This window comes from Gadus morhua, chromosome 10, assembly GCF_902167405.1.
Source record: "Gadus morhua chromosome 10, gadMor3.0, whole genome shotgun sequence".
Lineage (NCBI taxonomy): Eukaryota > Metazoa > Chordata > Actinopteri > Gadiformes > Gadidae > Gadus > Gadus morhua.
The window spans coordinates 14,728,831-14,746,202 of NC_044057.1; the positions used below are offsets into that span (position 1 = coordinate 14,728,831).

Consider the following 17,372-nt stretch of genomic DNA (forward strand, 5'->3'; position numbering starts at 1 on the left):
CTGAGGAAGGAACAGGGTTTAAACAAGCTTGAAACTCTTCCTGCTGATACTCACCTCCTGCAACTATCGTTCATCCTCACTCTTCTCAATCTACATTATGGAGCCAATGAACTCTACTTATACAATAAGTCTACTACAACCTTTGGCGTATTTGTGTCAGCCTTTTTTAAAGCTATGGCTGTCTAAATATGTATTTATAATTTATTTAATTTGATTTTCTAACCCCATTCTATGCATTGTGAGTAATTGCTGCACTTAATGGGAGGATTTATTTTTGTGTGAGGCAGTTTAACGGTTAAAGGGTGTGTGTACATGTGCGTGTGCGTGTTTGGTGTGTAACTTCCTGTTTCAACTGTATGAACAGGAAATGCAAGCCACAAGTGGGCATGCTTGCTTCTTACTAGCCCTGCCTTTCCCTCAGTGACTCCGACGTGCACTCACCGTTTTGTAGCTACGGCAACGTAGTAATCACACTCATCAACACAACGAGACTTACCAGATCTCTCCAATACTCCCACACCCACACTGACTTCATGCTTTTATTTTGACAAATGAATCCAAAAGGGGCTCATATATATTTTGCCGTCGCTCGTTCATTCTATAAATAGTCCAGGTTTTCTCATTTCACTAGTTTCCCATGAAGTCACCGAGCTGAAGTGGGCGATGGACATCATTCTCGGAGGAACGGAGACAATACTATTATTATTTTTTAAGTACTTTATTCCTATGTCTTTTAATGTGTGTGTGTGTGTGTGTGTGTGTACCTATATCGTGTCTGCATTTGCATATTTTAATAATACATTAAACAGAAACACATTAAGACATATATTTCCTTATGAGAATTGGGGAGAGAGCTCCATCCATTTCAGGAAATGTATACATCATATGTTTCCTTCTAAGTTTTAACTGCTTAGGTTAGAAAGTGAAAGAGGGGGAGAAGGAAAGAGAACAAACAAAGTATCCTTTCTAAAGCAAATAGTTCCTCATTCCGAATAGGTGACCGTGTTTGTCCCCTTGTGTGAGTGAAGCCTTATTGCATGACCTAGTGCTTGGTGGGTAGATGGCTCCAGGCGTATCCTCCACAACATCTCGCTCAACGGTGTCCTCTGCTGGCATCTGTTGCCTGTTGCCACACACACACCCACACACACACAGATAATATGCTTATGATTTATTAAAAAAGGTGCCAAATGATTTCCTGAGCCATCAGTGTGCAGGTGTGGAAACCACCCGTGTCCTGGACGTTTGGAAGGGTGAACTATTTGTTCTGCTGAAGTGTCCTTGAGCAGAAGAACCCCCCAACTAATGTCGAACCAGCCTGTACACATTCCAGGGAAGCAAGCTGCTCTTTTTTTAATCACATGGTGTCGAAGTCGGGCTAAAACAGGGTTTCACCTCACCTTCACTTTCAGCTGATGTCTCCCAGAACATCTCTAGGCTGGAGACCCCCTGTGTGTGTGTGTGTGTGTGTGTGTGGGGGGGGGGGGGCAGAACCATCGAACCGTAGAGGCCCAGCACACCTGCCTAGCCCCTCATCAGGGAAACCCCTCACCTCCTGTCCAGCTGCCCCCACTTCGCCTTTTGCCCGTATCCACTTTAATTCACACTCTCCCAGCACACACTTGGATTATCGCACAATAAACACTCATTCCGGGGAACAGATCATTTGATCAGGCCCAGTGAAACGGCCTTCTAGTCGTTTTGCTAGTCCATTGCGCTAATGGCCGACCGGACAATCTCATCTTTGGCCTGCCAACCTTGGCTCTCTAGCAGAGAACGAGGACATTTGCAATCTAGTCATGTTCTCCTTGCAAACACTGCCAAACATACCGTTAAGGTGCAGGGCAATATGCTAGTCGATTGCGAGCCCCTCATTTGAATTCAGAAGGTTATTTTAGCTTCCTGGGTGACAGAAAGTCAAAGCATAAATGTCTCTTCCCTATAAATAACACTTTTGATAACTTTCATCCAAGGCAACTAGAGATGCACCGATCAACCGGCCGCCGATTAAAAAAGCCGGTTTTGTATCCAATCGGCCACAATCGGTGACCTGCCGGTCACTGTCGTAATTTCCGGTTTTCGGCCGATCAAACTCACCCGCATGCGCGGTGCGTAGCAGCTCAAGGCGCCCAGAGCGCGGGAAGAAAAACATGTCGCTGATTTGGACTTATTTCACTGTGTGCCAGGACGACCCAAAACACGCTGTTTGTAATGCTTGCAAGTCAAAAATAAGCCGTGGGGGATCATGTTGCTAGGTACGCGTCCTGCGTCCCTGACGCATTCAAATCTGAAAGGACGCACTAAACTCACTATCCATGCGTCCCGGGGACGCATCTAATTTTCCCCATGAAAAACGATACATTGTGAACATTAAACAACTCGTGTTTAATCACAGTAACTGGCCAAAGAAACCTTCTTGTGAGCAGACCAGACAAGCACTGTTTCAACCCTCTGCGCATCTACTCGGCGCAGACGTGATCCCCTGTTCAAAGTATCGCGACATGCTAATTTAGCCGCTACCAAAACAACTAGCTCGTCACCGCTGATTTCATTTCAACAATTAAAAATACAAACTTCATAGTAAATAAACCCACGTTTCCACTGCTCGATGCTGTGCTCATTCGTGTCGATTATGTTGTAACGTTTAGGGGACGTGCTGTAATGAAATAAATGAAACATAATCCGGTGGTGGTGATGAAAACTACATTGAACGGCAGCCTACATATTGTTATGCCCAAACGGCGCCTGCGCATACATCGCGCTTCCAACGAGATCCCGTTTTTCTCGAGAAACAGGCAGAGAAGAGAGAACGCAAAAATACCACCAAAGAAAAAGATGAAACCTATTGCAGGTCAGCAAACTATTGCAGCTGCATTTTCTGTCCCCACTACCTCTGCACTCCTCCCTGACTCTGATCAGCCTAGAGAGAGTACCTCAACATTGCCTGTACCTACTTCTGCCTCCCCCTCTACTGAGCCTGATGAGCCCACTGCAGAAGAATTGCCTCAACCTTCTACATGTTCCTCCCAAAAAAAGCGAACTTTTCTGAAGCAGTGGCTCACCACATACAAATGGCTGCGCTTTTCAGATGACAATTTCATGTATTGAGTTTAACACTATTAATTTCATTTAAGAAATAGAATAATAATAAAAAAGAAACACATTTTTTAAACTGGGGAGTCGGGACCCATTGAATTTCTCAGGGACCCACCCAACTCGCCACCTGTGGGTCCCGGGGACTCACTACATTGAAAACCTATCAACATATTATATGATTATAATTATTTCTTAGAAAATCGGTATCGGAAAAACCGGTTTTGGCAGGTCAGACCTCCTTAAAAACCGGAAATCGGTATCGGCCAAGAATTTTGCAATCGGTGCATCTCTAAAGGCAACCCTTCCCAGGCTAATCTAAATGAACTTGATGAGCTAAGTGAGTGGCAACACAAATAGAGAACCAACCCGAGGTGGGAGAAACCGGAAAGCTGCAAAGCATCTCGGATGCGAGAGCTACTCACTTATCTTGGTCGTGTGGTCACGGACCGATATAGAGACCTGCCTCACCCTACTGTAGCCAGCATCAATTCTTGTCATCTTCACAGAATCATCATGTGAACGGAATGGAGAAATAGAGAAGCTCAACTTTCATTTGATGTAGCTTCCTTCAGTGTGCTTGGTATTGCAATAGTTTATTATCACTGCTAAATGTTCCTTGACTGTGTGTGTGTGTGTGTGTGTGTGTGTGTGTGTGTGTGTGTGTGTGTGTGTGTGTGTGTGTGTGTGTGTGTGTGTGTGTGTGTGTTAGTGCATGGTTTAATGCCTCATTCTGAGTCATGAGCGCCTGCCTTGGATCAAGGGTTGAGCGCACGCACACACAGTGTTGGTACATTTGCGTTATAATATTATTTAGTATTTTTGGGGTCTATTTTGTGTGTCTTTTCCTTCCCCCCCCCCCCCCAGCTCCACTGACTCTTTGTTCCTGTGGAAAACAGTATTTATGTTTCCTGTGAGATTACCCAGAATCCCCCGCTTGCTGTCAACTCCTCTGTTTCCGCTCTGTGGCTGGGATGGCCTCACTTGTATCCAAGTGTGTGTGTGCATGTTTCTGTTTTGCAAGGTTTTAGCGGTAAACCGAAAGCAGAGATGTGGCCATCTCCACCTCTAACTACCTTATCATTAAACAGAACAGCCGTCCCACTCTCTCCACCAGAACACCTTTCTCTAGTACCGCCAGCCCCCTCCTTGTATGTTCTCTCTGCGGCAGGGAAAGGGCCAATTAGCTTGTCCAGACACGGCAACGGTCAAACAGACAGCCCCCCGCTCATCCACAGCTTCAGAGCACCACAAGACACACACAGAACACGGGCGGTCTCATTAGACCAAAGACTGGACCGGTGTCAGGATGCTCAACGCGGCTAAAGATTTGAACATTTAATACTAATTCATTGCATGGTGCATCCTGGCTGAAGTGGGGAACATCCTTTTAAGGAGTCAGCCCTACCTAGCCTGTTGAAGCTTCGGTTATTTATTCTGTGCCTTTTTTTAAAGCGACACCTACTCACTCTGGTGTGTTTGGAACATTGCATCATAAACACCTGAAATATCTTGGCTAGAATCTGGAAAGTTCCATACGTTTTGTTTGAGCTGAATGCTACGCTGAATGCTACTGCATAGTGTTTCATGGCTTGTAAAAAGAATACCTGGTTGGATCATTGATTTGGCTTTGGGCCAATACTTTACACCTGCGTCCGGAATGCCTCCCTTAAGAGGAACGGTCTGCTATCAGCTGAATTCCACACACAATTCAGCTGATAGCAGACCAACATAAATCCAAGGTGTGCGTGTGGAGGTGTGTTTGTGGGTGTGTGTGTTTATGGGGGGGTGTGCGTGTGTGTGCGTGCGCGAGAGAGAGATGTAAAAAAAAAAAGATAATCTTCATGCTACCCATGTGAATGAATTACCAGACAGTAATTACATGGACATGGAAGAAGAAATGACGGTGTAAAGCAGACGAGAGGGAGACGGATTGTGTGTCAGGCAGGCTGGTCGGTCAGAGCTTGAACCAACGAGCCATGACTCTGGAAGAAGAGAGAGAGAGGGAGGGAGGGAGGAAGAGACGGTTAGTTAGGTGAGGAGCTTGTGCCGAAGGAGTGCTAACAAGCAGGAAAGGGATTTAAGGAGAGGAGGTTGGGATTAAAAATCCAGGATGTGGGCTTATTCATGATCACAAATCATTAGACCATGATCAGGCCGATGGACTAAAGCAGCATGTCCATTGCTGAACAGGTTAAGTATATTCATGTGGCCGTCCACTTTCGGTTTGCAACTAATAAAATACTTATGTTTGCCAGGAAGTCAAAAGTATTTTTATCCTTTGCAGGCTCATTGAAGAGAAGATTCTAGTGCGGAGTGTATTTTCGGATGCACTGAGTTCTTTTTTAGGTTTCTAAATCTCTGTAATTACAGGTGTTAGGCCAGCATTCGGGTACTTTTCCCAGGAGTTTTCTTTCTAACATGCCTATTACCACAATGTTTTGTCAGCAGCGTCTCTTGTCTTTTGATAACAATGTCGCTGCTAATAAACCGTCTGAATTAACTTGACCTGGAATCCATCTCCATATATTGTTTGTGAAACCAAAATGACCCCTTGTGTGCCTTGGAATTTCCCTAATTTTCTTCCCCAACAAAGTTCAATTGTTTTGTGGCCTATTCCTAGTGCCTTAAGGCCGGTGCCTCTCTTGGGAGAGAGATAGAGCAGGGGGAGGGGGTGAGAGAGCACTAGAAAACTGTAGCTGGACGAGAACCGTTGGTGCCGTTAAGTGCTGGCTTTCATGTCGACCTCTGCTGTCTTCTGCTGTGTAAGCATCTGCTCCACCACTCAGTCAGAAGCACCTGGGAGTTTACATATGACCATCAGGATTCACGCTAATGGGGCCTTCCTGGTACTACTTCCAACTGTTTACCCACAAGCTAGTTGGCAAGGGAGGCTGGAACTCCCAGAGGAAGTTTATTCCGTAGATTAGCCGGTTTAATATGTCAACAGCTACAATGACCCTTTAATGAGTTGTTAAAACGATTTAGCCTTTTTTTGGCAACAAGCATCCAACATAGATTATTCGATGTTGGTTGCTTGTTCAATTTCAAATAAATTGTATTTGTATAGCCCTTAATCGCAATCTGAAAGAGCTTAACTGACCTTGTCATTATGCCACCCCCTAACCCTAGCCCCCCCCAGAGGGCAAGAAGAAACTCCCTTAAAACACCTTAACACACAACTTCACCAGAAACGGCAGAAAGTAACGTAGCTCCCAGGTAAACAACCCGGGATAGATCGACTGCATCCAATCAGAGACAGAAGCTCAATAGCCCCTAAAGCGCCAGTGACCTGATTCAGATTAACTCAATAAAATGTGCAATAATAATATCATACAAGATGAAGCATAAGTGATTTCTTTCCGATGATCCATGGCTGCCTTTGTGAATGTGGGCACACGTCGAATACATCGTGAGTGATTCACACTTGTTTTTAGCCAGGTTTTCGAAGGTGGCACATTTGTCCCCCGTAAAATGAGCCATTGAGGGAGTCTCTGCCAGCTGTTCAGTCAAAACTGATACTGTGTGACCAATCATCTTCATTCAAAAGATTAAAGTGTGTGTGTGTGCGCGTTTGTGAATGTGTTTCCTTCAAAGAAATTTGTAAACATTTGGAGAGGTACCCCCTAGTGCATACAAGTGATATTACATAACTTTTGCCATCGAGGATCATTATTGGGGTTATGTGGACACCTAGTGGACAAGACCTGCAAGTGCGTGTACTGAGTGGCCGAAGGGACCTGAACCACGTATCGACACTTTCACAGACAAAAATTGCTAGTCTCTGTTCATCCCACCAATAGGTCACGCTTTCAATCTTCGGCAGTCTTTTCTCCAAGGGGCCAGACTATCCACGGGCTAATCTAGAGCCCAGTTTTAATGAGACTATTGATTTAGCGAGCATGCCGGTGTGTTGTCCACCTCCTATCCTGCCATGATCAATCAGTAATGAACTCCTTTGAAATATACTACTCCTTTTGAAGCCCTTTGATTGATTTCCATCTAATTGATCGACCTTCCCCTCCACCCTTTGTCTGCGCGGTTGTTTTTCCCCTACTCTCTGATTAATCCCCCCGTGCCTTGTTTTGATTTCCAATTTTTTCTTCTGTGTCTCTCCTTCTTGCATCCATTCTGTACAGAAACTCAAACGGCTGATTCCCGAAGAGGTAGGTGTGGTTGTGACGTGAAGCGCCCCCCCCACCTCCACACACATGTTTGCATGTATGTGCATCTGTGTGCTTCCCCATTGCCCACCACCACCACCATCCCACTTTAACTTCACCGTTCACTGTCTGTCGCACTAACCCCGACCACACCCACCGTTTGTTGCTGGTTATCACGTTGTCTGTCCGTCTGCGTCCAGCCATCAGTTCACCCGTCCTGCATGCAGGAGAGAAGCACCTTGACTGCTCAGCATGCTCAGGCTAACAGATGTAGCCTCCAAGTCACTGGACCCACCTTAAGAGCCATCATGGCCACCTGCCTGTATCTTTACAAGATAACGACTTGTTTTCGTACTTTCACCTTTATGGAGGTAGCCCACACGGCAATGTTTGCTTAAGGCCGCTGCTGCCCAGCCTAGATCCATTAAATGGTATTTTTGTTTAATGGCGGATACCGTCAGTAGCACTGTCGCCAAACATTGACGGCTCGTTACCCAAAGCTTATAACAGCTACTGGAGAGCAGATGGCTTAAGTGTTTGCTTTAGGCCGCCCCTTATGCTCAGCTGCTTACACCGACCCGTCATTGATCTTGTCCGGCGGACAGACAGAACTCTTGTTTGTACGCCAGAAAGAAAACACCCAGCCTGTTCACCTGTCCTGTCCCTAATCATCTGCCATTTACGTTGAGTTGTAAACCATACGATTTTGTCTTGGGGCTAGAGAGTTACACACTGCCCGATGGATTCTCCATCCTCAAGACATTATGGTGACGGTGGCGATGATTACGGATTCCTGCTTGATGTTGCGACCGTTGCTGTTTTTGGACCATCACAGGAACATTGTTCTCTAACATGTGTGTGTGTGTGTGTGTGTGTGTGTCCTCTCTAACCCCTCCCCCCAGCTGGAACGCTTCACCAGCATGAGGGTGAAGAAGGACAAGGAGCGTGGGGGCCCGGGGCCCACCCAGCGCCACTCCACCAGCTACGAGCCCAGCGGACAGAGCACCGCGCTGCACGACCTGAGTGACGAGTCGGTGCTGGAACTCTTCCAACAGATGCTGGTGAGGGGGGAGGGACCGCCACGGGGACCTGAGTGACGGGGAAACGGAGACCTCCTTTAAGTGGTCTCAGAGTGGGCGGTCCGTCCACTGAGCTCCTGTTGAATTTAGACTATATGTTAGGGATATGCAATTAATCACATTCTTATTGCGATTTAGGTTTTTAAATCAAACTATCTCCAAACTTTAAATAATCAAGTGGAAACGTTGATTATTTTCTAGTTGATCATATTGTGTATTTTTTCTTAAGGGGAAATTCCACAGTTCTCCGTTAAATTTTGTAACATCTTTTTGGAGAGAAATGCTGAATAAATCGGGTTAGGGTTCAATTCCCATTGTGAAAACGTCCTTAGAATTGCACTCACAGCGTTGGTGGTATGGTTATTTAGTGAAAAGGCTGCACCAAAAAGCACGTACATAATTTTCTGGCACACAATAGAAAAATGCGAAAAGTCGAGCAGTAGAAACATCAGTCTGTAGAAAGTTATCCTTATTAGCCAGACTTTTGCCCATTAAGCTTCCTCTGAACAACTTTGTGAGTGTTTAGAAGCAACTGTTTCAACCCTGCAATTTTGCCACATAGGAGCACCTTGCAGATTTGATTTAAAATGTCATTAATTTTGTATTTGTAGGACAGTTTCCTATTAAACTGTCAACCGTTTTCTTGTTTTTTCTTTCCCCAAACAGGTCTATTTCTGTCTCTATTAATTATGTACTGCCTTCTGATATGTCCACCCCATCACGCCCTCCTCTCTCTCTCTACCCCCCGCTCTCTCTACCCCTCTCTCACTCTCTTCCCCTCTCTCCCTATCTCTGCCTCTCTCTCTACCCCTCTGTCTCTACCCATCTCTACCTCACTCTCTCTCCACCTCTGTGTAATTCTCTCTCTCTCTCTCTCTCTCTCTCTCTCTCTCTCTCTCTCTCTCTCTCTCTCTCTCTCTCTCTCTCTCTCTCTCTCTCTCTCTCTCTCTCTCTCTCTCTCTCTCTCTCTCTCTCTCTCTCTCTCTCTCTCTCTCTCTCTCTCTCTCTCTGTAATGCTCTCTCTCTCTCTCTGTAATGCTCTCTCTCCCCCCGGCTATGCAGGTGGACATGAACCTGAACGAGGAGAAGCAGAAGCCTCTGAGACAGAAGGACATCGGCATTAAGCGGGAGATGGTCTCGCGCTACCTCCACACGTCCAAGGCTGTCAGTACCCACACCTTAATAGAATGCTGACGTCAGTGTCATGGAACGCAGATTCAGTCCCTTAATGCCTTTTCTTTTTACATTATGGGAAGTTATAGAACAAACAAGCATCCGTATGGATGAACTTCTTCAGTGTTTTTTTCCATCTTGTTTTCCGCAGAGGTTTATTTTTAAATTTTTCTCATTACGGCGCTCCCACTGAGCATGCCCCCGCAAACCCATCTCTCCCAAAATACCAACAGCCAGAAAAAGGAGCCTGCACCATGTTGTTGTCGGTGGCTGAGTGAGTGCTGTAGGAACAGCAGGCCAATATGCTGATGCTAAATGGCTCCACGAGGGAGAGAGAGGGCTAACAAAGCCATGTGCAGATGGTCGATATCACGCCTAATTTGGCAGAGAAATAGACTCAAATAGGCCCTTTGAGATCAACTCGGTGCACTAACCTTTTACCAAGTTTTAAATTGGGCTCATCACTTTTAAATTGGCAATGAGTATAGCCTGCCTGAACGTTTGTTGCCCTCCTTAGGGATTAGACTGATTTGTATCTCGTTCTGTCTGTCTCTCCTTCTCATTGACCTCTCTGCTATGTCTGTCTCCATCTTATCTTGAATCTCTTTTTTCTATTTCTTGTCTGTCTTTTACTGCCTATCTGTCCTGGTCTATCTTGTCTGTCTCTGTCTCGGTCTTATCTTGTCTTTCTCCATCTCTCTCGTTTTGTTCTGTTTCGCTGCCTTTTCATGGGACCGCTAGATCAAATTAAGCCTTATACCGATTTTGCTACTCGAACGAACCTTGTCAATTATCCGAACGTACATGGCCTTTAAGAGGTAGGATAATGGCCGGAGCATGGCTGAGCCACTTCCGGTTGACCTCTACGACCCAGCAACAACAAACTCAGGCGGCATTCAAGAAAGATGTTTTCAGTAGACAGCTGTCAGTTCACTTCGGGTCCATGTCATTTCTCCGATGCTCCATTGTTCCGACCTCTCGGCCGTATGCAACTGACAGCTGTCCCGCATACGGCAACAATCCCTTTCTCCTCCATGTAGCGTTTCAATCTTGACTTCAGAGAATCAAGGTCAAAATTTCTTTCCCCCAATTCCTTCTCCACCATGACCGATATAACACCCACTACGAGTCTTTGTTGTGGAAGTACCAGAGAGTCGGAGAACCCGACGCAGTCTAAAGATTCATAATATGAGAGAATATCCCCGTCAGTTCGGTCGCGGCGCAATGAATGAATTAAGAACGTATACACGTCAGAAGAAAAAAAACGTTTATTTGACAGATGTGCCCGAAGTTACTACTTTACAACCTCGTTGATGACCAACGTTTAGGAAAACATGTACTTTTACTTCAGCCTTGGTTGAAATAGAAGCGTAGTGTACTGAATGCATGTTGATGATGATACTCTTATAGGTGGCAATGGCATGACACCGGTTTCCTCCATCTTCTGCGTCATAAAGACATAATTTAATATTTATATTTATAAAGAAATAAGAATTGTTTATATGTCGATGGCGTCAACAACACGACTACCGTCTCCTTCTACTTTCGGCTCACGTCCCCCGGCCGCAAGATCTCGAGTGTGCACAGAATGCCAAATCCGACGCAGGTTTTATTTATAAAGGAATAAGAATTGTTTATATTTCAATGGCGACAACAACACGACTACCGTCTCCTTCTACTTCCGGCTCACCTCCCCCGGCCGCAAGATCTCGATCATGCGCAGAACGCTAAATCCGACGCGGGTTTACATGCAGGTAGAAACCGGACTATGACCGAGTTATCTAGGTGTTCTTATCCGATCTCGCTTGTCCGTTCATGTGCCGATTGCGTTCCGATGTAGATCGGGTAAAGGTGTTTACTTGCATTTTAAAAGTCTTAATCGTTTCTTTATCCGATAATGACTCTGCATGTAAACGCACTGTGTTTGTCTCTGTTTGTGTCTTTCTGTGTGCCTGTATGCCTGTAGGTCAGTCTGTCTCTGTCTGTGTCTTGTCTGACTGACTGTTTGTCTTGTCTTCTATCTGCAGGGCCAGAGCCAGAAGGAGAGCTCCAGGTCAGCGCAGATGTACATCCAAGAGCTGAGGTCAGACATCAGAGACACTCAGCTACTGGGCTGCCTGGAGTCGCTCAGAGTTTCACTCAACAACAACCCAGTCAGGTAAGACCGCACACACGCACTCAGCACACGCACACAACCACACACTTTTCATTCCCACACACACCCACACACTTGTCATTCTCACACACAACCACACACTTTCATTCACACATGCACACACAGACACACACACTGTCACACGCAAATACTTTTCATTCTCACACACCCACACACTTTTCGTTCTCACACGCATGCACACACTTCATTCTCACAAACACCAACACACTTTTCATTCGCACTCACTCACGCACGCACGCACATGCAGGATCAGTGTTTGACTTCTCATCAACTTTCAGCACGGTTCCATTAGCCAGCTAACAAATAGGTTTCGGCCATCCTGATTGTACCATTCCCTCTGGGATAGATCTAGGGCTAGCAACGTGACCTGTAGTCGTTTCGTAGTTCTTATGATAATACTGCTGCTGATGCAACCAATGGAGATAAGTTAACAATAAGGAATTAATTACTTCTTTACTTATAGAATAAAATACAAAAAAAGCCTCTACACATGTAAGCCAGCAGGGTATAGACCCTTCACACTGTGAGCAATAGAGATAAGGGGAGTGGCTTTTAAACAGGGTATTTTATGTAGAATGGGCGCCCTCTACAGACCTCAGTGTTGAACTGCACCTGCACGTCTCAGAAACACATCGACAAAGAACATGTGACTGACATTAAAACATGAAGTTACTCATGATGATATTGAGTATTACGCAGTTCATATTCAAGTTTTACTTTATTATCCCACCAGGGAAAATGTTGTTTACAGCGGTGTATGTACAACAATCCATATATTTATGCACAACACTTAAAACGATCCGTCTGGTCACGTTGATATCAACGTTCATTTCTGATGATGGTGTCTGTCTCCCTCCACCTCCCCAGCTGGGTGCAGAACTTTGGTGACGAGGGTCTGGTACTGCTCCTCAGCCTGCTGAGGAAACTACAGGAGGAGAGAGACGAGTACCCGTAAGGCAAACTCTCCCTCGCACGGCCAATTGCATGACCAAAGGCAATGAACAACGTCTTTTGTTGTCCTAGCGGTTTTGTTGTTTAAAGTCCTTGTCTGTGGTCTCGTCTCGTCTCCTTCCAGAAACGTATCGGGGAAATGTCAACACGAGATCATCCGGTGTCTCAAGGCCTTCATGAACAACAAGGTGAGATCTTTATCGGATTAAAGCCTGCAAGACTCAAAACACCGTTTTCTGCAACAAGCTTTACTTCTGTCATCAAGTTCCATGTGTATTCAAATGTGTTGTCCTTAGAAACCATTTGCATGTAGTGCAGCAGGCAGACAAATAGGTTTTTGTTCCGGTTGTTGTAGTATAGTTCCAAGTCCTCTAGGGGTCAGCCTACACCCACAGTGTTGCATTTGCTCTGTGGTTTGCATGATTGAGAAAATATCATCAATAAAGTAGAATCTAGAATGTTTATTGACACTGTTAGACTATTTATACACTTTAGAAATCTTAAGGAATAGGTCTGCTGCACGTTTACCTCGTTAGAATAGTCTTCCCATCTCGGTGTTGATTCTCATTTGAAAACCCCCTCTCTCTGCAGTACGGTCTGAAAGCCATGCTGGCCACCGACGAGGGGATCCCTCTGCTGGTCAGAGCCGTGAACCCCCGGGTGCCTCACATGATGGTGGACGCCATCAAGCTGCTGTCGGCCATCTGCATCCTGGACCACAACGACAACCTGTGAGTACCGGTCCTTCGCAGCCGCACCTCGCCCGAGGCCTGCATCCCCTCGCCCTCTCAAAGGCTGCTCGCTACTCCCCAGGTCGCTGAGTGCCTTCATAGTTTCACATGATTCATCATATTAATGCAGCCCCCTTCAAGTCGGGGAAGGAGGAGGAAAGCACGCCTCTGATGTATTCTCTGTGAAGCCATGCATCTATAAAACATCAGGCCAGATCTGCGCTGCAGCTTTGGTGCGGGTGAGAACGTCTGGCAAGTGGAAACCAGGGGAGAAGAAAAAAGGCACGCCAGTTCTTTCTCAAGCGCTGCCTCTATTCAGTGAAACATAAAACACTGGTTGAGTGGACTTTGAAAGGATCAAAGTCGCTGGAGGACTTTGATGCATCTTTCTTCAAATGATTTTTCATCCCCATACAAATGTAAACAATGCAATAGAAGCAGTCCAGTTGGGTGAGGATGCCGAGATCGTTAGATGTGCAATGAGAGAATATTGAGAATATTTATGACCCTAATTGTTTAGATATTTAGGGTCATGAAATCATGTGTCCGGAGGTAAACTCCGTGCCAAGAGTGAGTTCTGAACGGTCTGCCGGGGTGGCGGTGCTTCACCGGGCGAGGCTTTTATTAGTGCTGTTCTGAGAGCAGTCTATTCAGGGGCGCGGTGACAGGTCAAATGAAGAAGCTGCGTTAAGTGGCAGCAGCTTCGCGCCTGTGCGGACCCCCCACCCCCGCGTCCTCCAGAAGGAGAGCCGAGGTGGGGAGGGGACAGATGGTCGTCCAGGTGAACCCCCACTCCCCCCCCCCCCTCACCCGCTGTCATGTCATTAGGAGCCACTGACCCGCTCTCTGCAGCGTGTCCTTGAGAAGCAGAACGAGTCTGCAGGGGGGGGGTTCTATGAAGTACTTCAGTACTTCAGGATCTCTTCTGGACCAGATGCAGGGGTGGGCACGACTACTAGAGTCAGGACGGTGGCCTACGTGACACTGTTCATCACACGGCAGCGTTTGAGTGTTTGCCCTGCAAAGTCGCCGTCGTGCAGCGTACGGTTTTAGAAAGAAGATTTTGTGCTTGGTCATTGCGTCGACTTGTCTCGCTTGGGAAAGGAGAGCTCGGCCTCAGCGAGACTCAGTCGTATCACAAAGGTCAAATAACAAATGCATTTGAACCTGAGGCCGTTTATCTCTCTGGACGTTATTACAGCTACTCGACTACATCACCCCAGACCTGAGTAGGATAGTATTGGCATGATTGTAGCTTAACTCAACCTCTTCTTAATCTTGAGAAAGAAGCCAATGAAATAACTATGGTTTACATGATCCCCACGTGGGTCGTGAGGCTTGTGTATTGTAACTCTAGATCTACATGATCGTCTCTGTGTCCCTGTAGCCATGAGCGTGTTCTGGAGGCCATCACAGAGGAGGCGGAGAGGAAGGACATCGAGAGGTTTCAGCCTCTCTTGGCGGGGATGAAACAAAACAGCGTGGCTCTGAAGGTACTGAAGCGCCCCGGCAAATGACACAAACAAACAGAAAGCCCCAGCCGTCAGGCTTGTCCTCTCCTCGAGGAACTCCGTACCTGTGTGATCATAGAGTGGTCCAGTGGCCTGATGAGAAGATGGGACCTGTGCATGTGTAACGTCTTATCTGTGCGTGGCGTTGGACAGGGCGGCTGCATGCAGCTCATCAACGCCTTGATCAGCCGGGGAGAGGAGCTGGACTTCAGGGTCCACATCCGCTCTGAGCTGCTGAGACTGGGACTACGAGACCTCCTGATGGTAGGGAGCTCTCCCCCGCCCACCTGCTCACTCACTCAGCTCTCACTCACTCGCTCACATCCCCACACGTGCAAGCGTTTTCTACCGCAACTTCGACCGACTGTCATCAAATATGCATACACACAGTTACAGTCAGTCAGTCAGTCATGGGTAAAATTGTTATCGCCACTCTCGCTTTCCCTGTCACACATTTGTTTGTTCACCGTGAGTGGCACACTTCACGGGCCATCGAGAGTGTGGCCACACGCAAACGTGGGCGCACAGCCACACACCCACCACCATTCCAAACTTTCCACACCTGTCCAAACTCAGCATGGCTGACAGAAACCCCTCTCCTCCCGCTCCTCCTCCTCCTCCTCCTCCTCCCTCTCCCCCTCCCTCCCCCTCTCCTCCCCTATAGGATGTCAGGACCATAGAGAATGAGGAGCTGCGGGTGCAGCTGAATGTGTTTGACGAGCACGCAGAGGAAGACTCCGAGGAGCTCAAAGCTCGTCTGGACGACATCCGCATTGAGATGGAATATCCTTCTACCTGACATCTCTCTCTCTCTCTCTATCTCTCGTTCTCTCGTTCTATCTCTCTCGTTCTCTCTTGTTCTCTCACTCTGTCTGTCTCTCTCACTCTGTCTGTCTCTCTCTCTCGTTTTCTCTCTCTCTCTCTCTCTTTCTTTCTTTCTTTCTTTCTCTTTCTCTTTCTCTCTCTCTCTCTCTCTTTCTCTCTCTCTCTCTCTCTCTCTCTCTCTCTCTCTCTCTCTCTCTCTCTCTCTCTCTCTCTCTCTTTCTCTCTCTCTCTCTCTCTCTCTCTCTCTCTCTCTCTCTCTCTCTCTCTCTCTCTCTCTCTCTCTCTCTCTCTCTCGCTGTTGTTCTCTGTCTCCCATTTTCTTACTCTGTCTCGTGTTCTCTCTCTCCCTGTCTGTCTCCCTTTCTCTTGCTCTGTCTCTTGTCCTCTCTCTCCCTGTCTCTGTCTTTGTCTCTCTCTTTGTTTCTGTCTCTTGTCCTCTCCCTCTCTGTCTCTGGGGATTGGTAGTCTAACCACTAGACATAGCTGATTTTTTTTTCTTCATCCCCTCAATGTCACTTCCATCTGCTGGGGGGGAGATTCAAAGATAGGATCACAGGAGCTTATTTGAGCCAATACATCTTCTTGGTAGCTGAACGCTTTTTTTATTTGGCTTTCCCTGCTTTAATAGTTTCAGCACATATTTTAGATGGACATAGGTGGAGGTTGTCCACAGCATCAGCATACCAGTTGAAAACTACTAAATGACAAGTTGAGCTGGAAGGACAATAACAACTGCCAAGGGGCTCATTCCCACCCAAGCTTTGAATAGTTGCACTCATGTGAGACACATAGACAATACAGGTGCCCAGAAGTTATATGGAGATTTATTATTGAGTATCTTTTGCCACTTTTATTATAGTAATTTTATTATTATCACTTATAGTGGCTTATAGTTGTACGTTTCAACACGAGATGTCACAAGGGTGCAGGAGTGTGGCAAGACTTTTTTGCAGTGCAAGAACTTCCTTAAAAAAAAATTGTTTTGCAGCAGCTGCAAAACATTGTGCAACTAAAAAGGACACTTAAAGTCAAACAAAATATGACGTCTTTGTGTTTTCCCAAATATTTTCAATGTTGGGGATGTTTGCTGTAGTCTTCACCACCAGGGGGCATCAGAACACCGAGATTTATTTTGCTAACAGATCTCTCTGATGAACACGATGAGATAAGACGGGTGATGAGTTTGCTGTCGCTCCTTAACCATGTGGCGTGCACCGACGTGAGGGAGGTGTTCGAGATACTCTTCAACACGGTGAAGGACTCCAAGGCCGAAGGCCACTTCCTGTCCCTCCTGCAGCACCTGCTGCTGATCCGCAATGATTACCTGGCCAGGTAGTGTACATCACACACACACACAAGGCCCCACACGCATAGACACACACGGACACACACACATACACACACGGACACACACACATAGACACACACGGACACATAGACACACATGGACACACACATAGACACACAGACACACACAGACATGGACACACAGACATAGACACACACGGACGCACGATCATAGACACACAGACACAAAGACATAGACGCACATGGACACACAGACAGACACACACGGACACACAGACATAGAGACACACGGACACATAGACACACACGGACACACACACGCACCGTTGCCAGTACATGCATGCTGTCACATTCACTCTCCA

At 46.5% G+C, this 17,372-nt stretch overlaps 1 protein-coding gene across 4 annotated transcripts in view; it reads left to right on the forward strand.

The window, feature by feature from the left end:
- Window positions 1-17,372, forward strand: part of diaph1 (diaphanous related formin 1) — a 102,452-nt gene that overhangs the window by 12,244 nt on the left and 72,836 nt on the right. For 3 of the 4 annotated variants that reach the window (XM_030367961.1, XM_030367958.1, XM_030367959.1), the window contains 11 exons: window positions 7,233-7,259; window positions 8,159-8,317; window positions 9,398-9,499; window positions 11,536-11,666; window positions 12,552-12,635; window positions 12,760-12,823; window positions 13,227-13,366; window positions 14,754-14,859; window positions 15,031-15,141; window positions 15,542-15,660; window positions 16,918-17,034. In XM_030367961.1, coding sequence (XP_030223821.1) covers window positions 7,233-7,259; window positions 8,159-8,317; window positions 9,398-9,499; window positions 11,536-11,666; window positions 12,552-12,635; window positions 12,760-12,823; window positions 13,227-13,366; window positions 14,754-14,859; window positions 15,031-15,141; window positions 15,542-15,660; window positions 16,918-17,034 — 1,160 coding nt within the window. The remainder of the gene's footprint in view (window positions 1-7,232; window positions 7,260-8,158; window positions 8,318-9,397; window positions 9,500-11,535; window positions 11,667-12,551; window positions 12,636-12,759; window positions 12,824-13,226; window positions 13,367-14,753; window positions 14,860-15,030; window positions 15,142-15,541; window positions 15,661-16,917; window positions 17,035-17,372) is intronic. The other variant, XM_030367960.1, reaches the window with a different exon arrangement.